General features: G+C 47.1%; 1 protein-coding gene across 1 annotated transcript in view; it reads left to right on the top strand.

Annotated features, from left to right (window-relative positions):
• The window catches only part of LOC116101380 (keratin-associated protein 5-5-like), a 92,189-nt gene that overhangs the window by 56,059 nt on the left and 26,557 nt on the right, over positions 1–9,573 (top strand). Inside the window, exon 3 of the mRNA XM_031384960.1 lies at positions 6,809–7,111. Coding sequence (XP_031240820.1) covers positions 6,809–7,111 — 303 coding nt within the window. The remainder of the gene's footprint in view (positions 1–6,808; positions 7,112–9,573) is intronic.

Here is a 9,573-nt window from a genome sequence, read left to right as displayed (position 1 = left end):
GTGGATGCCATCCATGCCAAACTATCGCCATGCATAAAACGTATTGTTATAATGTGTGATGCACATGGGCTTAGTGAATGTGTGGAGGAGTCACAGCTCCTAAGTGTGAAGGGAGTCAGAATAGGATCAGGGGTGCTGGTTTTCATCACTAAAGGTGAGTCTATCCGTGGTCGGGGTCCTTTGTGTAGGACAGTGTTGAGGAAGGGTCTAATTGGTCTGTGTGCTCATGTTGTACCAGAGTGAGGGTCAGACCCAGGACGTGAAGTGAGACTAGGATCACTTTCTTTGCTGAGAGGTGAAGGGAAGTAAACATGAAACTGACACATCAGGAATAAGGGGAGAGTGAGATCTGGGGAGGTTCTGTGGCAGTTTGAAGGAAACTGTCCCCTCTGGGCTCACATGTTTTAATTTGTTGTCCCCATTTGGTGGCAGTGTTTTGGGAGGCTTAGGACATGTGACATTGCTGGAGCAAGTGTGCTTTGAGGCTTGATGGTTTGTGTGTGGGGGGGGTGGGGGTTGTTTGTTTGTTTGTTTTGTTGCTTCTTTTAGTATGGTTAGCGTTTACTTTGTGTAACCCTGGCTGTCCTGGGATTTGCTCTGTATATCAGGCTAGCCTCAAATCACAGAGATCAGCCTGGTGTGGAAGTGTGGGGAATGCAGTTAACAGCCGTTTGGGTGGCTATGGGGAACGGCAAAACTGGATAGGTAACCCAGCTCATCCCTGTGAAGGGGTCCTGTATGAAAGGGAACAAAAATACCACTTGGCAGTCTGTCCTGTGAGACTTGCTTCCCCAGTCGGAAGTGCACAGAACTCACCTTTCCCACCCACAGTATAGACTGGTTCATGTGGGAGGGACCAGCATCCTTAACAGCTATGGGCTCACTCTTTCCCATAGATCTCACTGCTGTGACAGGATCACAGGGACAAGGGCAGCAGAGGCCAAAGGTAAGACCTAAGTCACTAAAGATAGAGTAGGTGTGGCCTGAATTATGGCAAGGGTCCTAGAGGAGTGGTCCTGGGTCCATGTAGGGACTCCACAGGGCCTGTTAGCCCCCACAGTGGAGACTGTTAGATTGAGAGAGAAACAGGCTGTCCTGGGCCTTCCTCTGGACTATAAGGCAGAAGACTGAGGGCCTAGCAAACACAACACTCCAACCTACACAGAAGCCAGCTCACAGACCTAAGCTCTTGACTGAAAGGGAAACTAAGCCCTTGAGGAAAAACCTGGCTTCACATTGGCCAGTAGGAGCTGGTATATAAAGATTCTCGACACAGTGACAGCATCTTGGAGCCATCAAAAAAATATACTCCCTTGTGTGGTGGCTTCCTCCTTCATGCACCTAGACAGCACAAAGGCTGAGCCACCAGGTGTGTAGGCAGGAATGAATACAGGAGCAGGGGTGGGTACCTGCTCTGTCTCCCTTAGCTCCTCCTGCCTACATGCCACCACATGCCAACTGCCCTGTAGTCCTACTGTCTGCAAGTTTCCCCTGCAGAATTGTGCCCCAGAGGCTCTGGAACATTCCCAGGCCCTGTTGGGGGGTTTAGGTTTTTGTCCCATATGCCGAAAAATCAAATATGTTGCTAAACACGGGGAAACTCACCCTATCCGGAGCCAGATTTCCTTCACTCTCTCTTCAGCTCTGTCTTCACTCCCTTTTGGCGACACACTGTGGGAAACCCTTCCTTCCCCACCACTGCCGTGCACACGCTCGCATGCGTGTGTGTGTGTGTGTGTGTGTGTGTGTGTGTGTGTGTGTGTGTGTGTATGTGTGGTGTTTGTATGTGTGTGCATACATGCATATGTGCGTGTGTGCATGTGTGTACATTTGTGTGTGTGCGCATGTGTGTGTGTTTGTGTTGTGGTGTTTGCGTGTGTGTGTATACATGCATGTGTGCATGTGCGCATATGTGTACGTGTGTGTGGTGTGTGCATGTGTGTGCGTGTGCGTGTGTGTGTGTTTGTTGGGGTGGGAGTGGCTCCCTAGTGAGTGCCTAGACTGGCTACCTCAGCCTCTAGAGTTTATTTAGATTCCCAGCCAGCTCCATGTTGGAAGGGCCTGGGGCTATCCATCAAGGGGATTCTCTGTTATAGTTTTCAGGGTCAATTCACACTGGGCTAGAAAGAACAGGGAGGAGATTGAAAAATGACCCAGGTCACTGACCCTGAGTGGTGTTTTTACATAAATACCACATAACATGTTGTTACAGTAATCGATTTATAGTTTATTTTAAATTTAAAGGAATTTATACTGTGGAGTCTTAATAAGACCCATAAAGATGCTGATGAGATGGCTAAGTGGTTGAAGGCACCTGCTGCCAAGCCTGACGATGTGAGTTGGTGGCCCTCAAGACTAATGTGGTGGAAAGAAAGAACCGACTCCTGCAAGCTGCCCTCTGGCATCCTCACATGCACTGTGCCGCGGTGTGTGCACAGAATACAGACATAAACACAGGTGATAATAAACAACGTTAACAACAAGAAACCCATAAGGAAATTCATGATTTCCTCAAGTGAGTCTAAAAGATTCTTCTTCCTGGAAATGACCAGGCCTTCTCTGACCATTTCCAGGCAGAAACAGATGAGACCACTCCTTTTCAGGCTGGGGTCAGGACACTCACATGCCAGACAGAGCCGTGCGAGCCAGAGGTGGTGCCAGTGGTGTTGGCCACCAGAGCTTCTCTGCAGCCTGGGTGGTCAAGAGCTTCTTTCTCTAGGCACTGAAATCATAGGCATGGCAGGTATTGGACTCAAGAGCTGCCTCACCAGGTTCTTGAAACCAGGATAGATTCGGAGGATGCCTCTGCCTGTCCAGAGAAGACAAAGACATACCTGGGGTCACAGATTCTCAGCAACGGAGGTGTTACTGCTGAGCTTTTAGTACTGGATTTGGCACACTTCTGGTATGTCTGTGAGGGCATTTTGTAAGTGGCTTAGCTTGAGAAAGAAAGACCCACCTTGAATGTGCTTGGCACCAGCCCATGAGCCAAGGGTCCCAAACCAAATAAAAAGGTAGAAGGGAGAAAGCCAACTGAACCCAGCATTCATTTAACTTCCTGGATGCAGTGTGACCAGCTTCCTCAAGTTCCTGCCACCAGGCCTTTTCTAGCATAATGATGGACAGTATCCTCAAAGGGTGAGCCAAAATAAGCTCCTCCTCCCTCATGTTGTTTCTGTCACCACAATGAGAAAAGTATCTAATGCGAGCAGCAGGTACTCAATCTTACCAGCCACCTTAACACCCATGCCTCAAGGTGAAGCAGGGCCAGCACCCCTTCATCAGGACCTTTCAACACTGCACCCTGCAAAGTCAACCCAAAGCACACCTGGGCCCAGGGACCAACCAGTTCAGCATCAGGGAGAACAAGACAAGTCCTGAGAAAGCAGATGTGCACCAGGAAGGCACAGGTGTTGCTCATGCTGTCATCTAGAGTCCCAGGAAGAGAAACAGGAGAGGAGGGCCATGGGGAACAACAGACAACTTCAACTCTGGAAGTAGGAACACAGCGGGTAAAGTTTAAAGCCCAGGGGCTGCCCTGCAGGTGAGGTAGACATATGTGTCCATGCATGTGGAGGCCAAAGGGCGCCCTTGAGAACCGTCCAATTTGTTTTTGGGACAGGGTCTCTCAGTGGCTTAGAGTCCACAAATTCAACTAAACTGACTTGCCAGTGAGCCCCAGGGATCTTCCCATTGCTGCCTTTAAAGAGCTTGGTTACCCAGCTTTTTGTGTGAGACCTGGTGATCCAACTCTGGCCCTTCTGTTTGTGCAGTAAGCACTTTACCAGCTAAATCCTCCCTCCAGAACCAGTCTTTCAAAAGAATTTCTGCCATTGATGATGACAAGGTGCCCAGTGTTGTGACACATCAGTGGACAGTCACAGGGTGGTCATGATACAATGTGTTCTGCAGAGTTCTGCTCAGGTCACAACCATTGAGAAGGACAGAACCTGAGTTTGTTTCAGAGACTGTCTTCTGAATAATGCAAGCCATAAATGGCATATCCTCAAGTTTGACAATAATCCTAAAACTTCACATTTATCAATAATGAGTTATTAAAATGGAAAGTCTTTATATACTATTAATGATAAAAGATTAAAACTTTGGGCGCTAGGGAGGTGTCTCAGCCGGTAGAGCACTTGGGTTGCAAGAATGAGAACCTGAGTTTAATCCCTAGAGTGCACATTTAAAAAAAACTGGGCATGACGGCACATGTTTGTGGTCCTGGCACAGGAGAGGTGGAGGCAGGCGTATTCCTGAAGCTTACTGGCCAGACACCTCAGCCAAGTAGGAACTTGTCATGTAGCAAGTTCTAGGCTAGCCTAGGACCTTGAGTCCTAGTTACATATTTGTTATTGTGACAAAATACCTTGACAACAAGTGACTTCGCAGAGAAATGTTTTATTTTAGTTCAGAATGCCAGGTTACAGTCTATCACTATAGGAAAGTCACAGGGACAAGTGCTTGCAACAGCCAGTCCCATCACACTCACAGTCAAGAACAGAGAGAAATTAACTCCTCCATGCCTGCTTCCTTTCATGTGTTCAGCTTGACTTCTCTGTCCTTTCTAAGAGTATTTTTAATTGTATTTATTTGTGTCTCTACATGAATGTGTCCATGTGAGTGTATATACAGCACCAAGGCCAGAAAAGGGTGTCTGATCCCTTGGAACTGGAGTTACAGGCCAGCTTCATGAATGTTGGGATCCAAACTTTGGTTCCTATGACTGAGCAGCAGAGGTTCTTAACCACTGAGCCATCTCTACAATACCCCTGTTTCTATATTCTTACACAATTCAAGGCCCTCTGTCTAGGGAATGGTACTGCCCGCAGTGGACTGAATCAATTAACTTAATTAAGCTAATTCCTGATAAACATCCCACAGGCTAGTCCAAGGTAAACAATATTTATTGAGACTCTCTTTCTAAGTGATTCTAGGTTGGATAAAGTTGAGAGTTAAACTTAACTGTCACACTTGGTTAAAAAAAAAAAAAAGTAAAAGTCTAAGCAATGACACCCAAGGTTGTCCTCTGGCCTCTTACATACGTGCATACAAGTGCAGATGCACATGTATGTACACACACACACATGCATGCCTACACATGCACCTCTTCACATACATATAATCACACATACACAGAGAACTGTGTTAAAAGAAATACTGAATTCTACTATATTTATCAAAGGTCAAGTACAGCTCCACTGGGGCCAGAGAGAAGCAAACACACCCCTAATCTGCTCTGGTGAGAGCTGGGAACAACTGGGAGACCTATACAGCATGGATTATGCACAGGGAGGACAGCTGCCAGGCAAGACTGAAGACAGAGCATGCCAGGGACTCACAAGGCATCCATGGTTCTCATACCAGGCCAGTGCTGAGGTTAACTTCACTAGACTTGTAAGGAGAGTGGGCACCAGGACAGGAAACATAGATGACCCTGGAAAATAGGTCAACACAGTGAGATAGTCTTGTTTTATTTAAAAAAAAAAATGGGACTAGGAGATGGGTCAATAGGAACTGAGTTCAGCTCTCCACTCTCCATCACTATATAAAACATGTCATGGAAGTGCACACTTGCAGTTCCAACATGGGGAAGTGTAGAAACAGGTTGAGTCCTAGGGGCTTATCAGCTAAACAGCCAATCGGTGAGCTCTGGGCTTAGGGAGAGTGACTGTTTACAAAAATGAGGAGTGGAGAGAAATTGAGGAACTCACCTCTAGGTTCCACATGTGCACACGTGGGCAAATGAACACCTCACACACATGTGTATGTGTTGCTAGTGAACATGTATGCATGGGGCTGCACACCTACACACACACACACACACACACACACACACACACATACACACACAAAGCACCAACAAAAATGTTGATACTAAGGAGTGGATTTTAGGTTAACTGTTTTTGTCTAATATTATACTTTTATTTAACTAAATTTTCATTCATAATGTTGAAACATTAAAATTAAATAATGGGTTAACTTTCACAAGAGAAATCAGAGAAATTTCTCTAATCTCTGGGAGAGACACTTTGACCCATCATGACATTTGATCAAATATGACCATCTTTAAATACGAGTAATGCAACCGATCTGCTCACCTAAAACAGGAAAACATAATATGGAGAAGGAGCTAAATTTAGAAACCTAGGAGAGTGTATACGAGATTGGAACTAACAGAGTCTCATGACTCTGGAAACAAATAAACTCAAGTTTCAGAGAAAGGGCATGATCAGGAACCAGGAAGTGACTTATGACACCTGACTTGGGCAGGGATATAAAGGCCCAGGCTCAGAAGGCTCCACACCTGCACACTTCCTCTCCACTTGCTCCTCTGACCTACTCCATCCTCAACCAAACTCCAGAACCATGACCTGCTGTGGCTGTTCAGGAGGCTGTGGCTCCAGCTGTGGGGGCTGTGGCTCCAGCTGTGGGGGCTGTGGATCCAGCTGCTGCAAGCCTGTGTGCTGCTGTAAGCCTGTGTGCTGCTGTGTGCCTGTCTGCTCCTGCTCCAGCTGTGGTGGCTGCAAGGGAGGCTGTGGCTCCTGTGGAGGCTGCAAGGGAGGCTGTGGCTCCTGTGGGGGCTGTGGCTCCTGTGGGGGCTGTAAGGGTGGTTGTGGCTCCTGTGGGGGCTGTAAGGGTGGTTGTGGCTCCTGTGGGGGTTGCAAAGGAGGCTGTGGCTCCTGTGGAGGCTGTGGGTCCTGTGGTGGATGCAAGGGAAGCTGTGGCTCCTGTGGAGGCTGCAAGGGAGGCTGTGGCTCCTGTGGTTGCTGTCAGTCCAGCTGCTGTAAGCCCTGTTGCTCCTCAGGTTGTGGGTCTTCCTGCTGCCAGTCCAGCTGCTGCAAGCCCTGCTGCTGTCAATCCAGCTGCTGCAAGCCTTGCTGCTGCCAGTCTAGCTGCTGCAAGCCCTGCTGCTGCCAGTCTAGCTGCTGCAAGCCCTGCTGCTGCCAATCCAGCTGCTGCAAGCCTTGCTGCTGCAAACCCTGTTGCTCTTCAGGTTGTGGGTCATCTTGCTGCCAGTCCAGCTGCTGCAAGCCCTGCTGCTGTCAATCCAGCTGTTGCAAACCCTGCTGCTGTGAGTCCAGCTGTTGTGGGCCTGTGTGCTGCCAGTGTAAGATCTGATTGGCTGACCATAGACTTCAAGTGGCTCCAGCACATTCTAGACCATGTGGAAGCACTCAGGGCTTCATGCCAAAGCCTCACCTCCCAGTTCTGAACTCATCCTTCTGAGAAATGAAAACTATACTACAGTCCGTGGCTGTGGCTTCCCAGGTGCTGAAGCCCTCCTCTTGCCTGTCATCCCATTCTCAAGTCCCATGACCCATTTGCCTGTCTCCACCTCCACACATGGCACAGGATTTAACTGAGCTTGTTCAATTGCCAGGCTAGTCACTGGTGCGCTCCTACAATTGCCACTCCTCCCATCATCCCTGTACCCTGCCTATGCTTATCTGCCAGACTGAAGCACACTCACAAATAAACAAACAAATCTTAACTCTTGTGCTTAAAATCTATGTCTAAAATACCTTTTAGTAAATCACGACTCCATTCTGAGAAGCCTACACTCACATTCTTGTGTGTGTGTGCGTGTGTGTTTTAAATCTTTATGTATGCATGTTTGTGTGTGACTACAGACATATGTACCATAGTAGGTGTGTGGCGGTCAGAGGACAGCCTCAGTTGTTGGTCTTTATTTTCCACCTTATTTGACACAAAGTCTCCTGTGTGTTCAGGTATGCCAGGCTTGATGGCCCATAAGATATTGAGGATTCTGTTGTTACCACCTCACATCTTGCCATAGGAAGAACTTAGATCACAGATGTGCACTACTGTTAAGGCCGAGGTAAAGTGTTAAGGCCTAAGTAACTATTAACTGGCTAGCCTGCCATGATAAGGAAACTTTCTCATATGTTTCTGCTGTTACTAGGAACCTTTCTAACACCAAGTTGATTGCATATCCTGTTATGTTCTGTGTCCTCGGATACCAATCATGACAGAAGTCAGTAGATTTGCTTTATATACCCACAATAAGCTTGGACCCCAACCAGCCACCTAGCAGCAATGCCTGAGACTGTGTATAAGCTTTTACAGTATAAGCTGTCCCTGGGATAAACCCCAACATAAGAGAAATAAGAAACTATTTGGAATAAGACTTCCTTTTTTGAGTAGTGGTCGAGTAAAGTTTAAGTTCCCAAGACCTTCCTGGGAACTGATTTCCTACTTAGCAGGAAGAGACATGTACGTGAGTAACTGACATCCTGGTTGGCAAGTTAAAACATGAATGTTAGACAAGACAAGTCCCATTCTGGTAGACAAATTAAGACATGACATTAGACAAGGCAAGTCCCCTGCCACAGCTGAAGACCCCAACCAATGGAAGTAGGATACGTGTACAACAAAGACATGTTCCTAAAGAAATCTCCCTATCCCTAAATCCTGATTGGTGGAGTAACTTACCACAGATGTTTGTAGATCTCAGCCTTCAAATTCCCTGTGGAACCTTAACTCAGGGTCATAGTTCAGTTCCCAAATCTGGACCATGGCCCTGATTGACAAGTCCTGTGGTGTATGCTCAATAAACTATCCCTGTCTGGCTGAGATCAGCGCTCACGTGGTTTGTGAACTGATTCGTGGACCCCAACAACTACCATATGTGGGTTTAAATGGATTCTGGGAATTCATACTCAGGTTCTCATCCTCACACAGCAAGTGCTTTGCCCACTGAGCCGTCTCCCTGGCCTGTGGGTACGCTTTCTTTTCCTACAACCCTGTTGTCTTAGTCAAGGTTTCTATTCTTGCACAAAACATTATGACTAAAAAGCAAATTGGGAAGGAAAGGGTTTATTCAGCTTACACATCCACACTGCTGTTCACCACCAAAGGAAGTCAGGACAGGAACTCACACAGGGCAGGAACTTGGACACAGGAGCTGATGCAGAGGCCATGGAGGGGTGCTGCTTACTGGCTTGTTTCCCTTCACTTGCTCAGCTTGTTTTCTTATAGACCAGGACTGCCAGCCCAGAGATGGCATGACCCACAATGGGCCCTCCCACCCTTGATCACTAATTGAGAATGTGCCTTACAGCTGGATCTCATAGAGGCATTTTTTTCTCAAGCGAGGCTCATTTCTCTGTGATAACTCCAACTTGTGTCAAGTTGACACACAAAACCAGTCAGTACATCTGTCTTTCTATGTTTAATAAAACTCTGACTCTGCTTTGAAATGTAAATTTCTGGTTTCTTTGGAAACTCAATTATGTCATATGATAGTTTGCTGAGGCAGACAGGTGAAAAAATGCTTTGCTAAAGCAAACACAGGTGAAAGGATGTTTTGCTGAAGCAGACACATGAGAGGACATGTGATGTTTAGAAAGAACATAAATATGACCCCATAGACAGTGTGAGAAGGCTTGCTCTGCCCTTAAGAGAACACTACTAAGCACCTTTAGTTAAAAGTGGAAAGAGGGATGGAGAGATGGCTCGGTGGTTAAGAGCACCAACTGGGGGGCTGGTGAGATGGCTCAGCGGGGAAGAGCACTGACTGCTCTTCGAAAGGTCATGAGTTCAAATCCC

This window comes from Mastomys coucha, unplaced genomic scaffold, assembly GCF_008632895.1.
Source record: "Mastomys coucha isolate ucsf_1 unplaced genomic scaffold, UCSF_Mcou_1 pScaffold21, whole genome shotgun sequence".
Taxonomy (NCBI): domain Eukaryota; kingdom Metazoa; phylum Chordata; class Mammalia; order Rodentia; family Muridae; genus Mastomys; species Mastomys coucha.
This window is presented reverse-complemented; position numbering and strand designations above follow the sequence as displayed.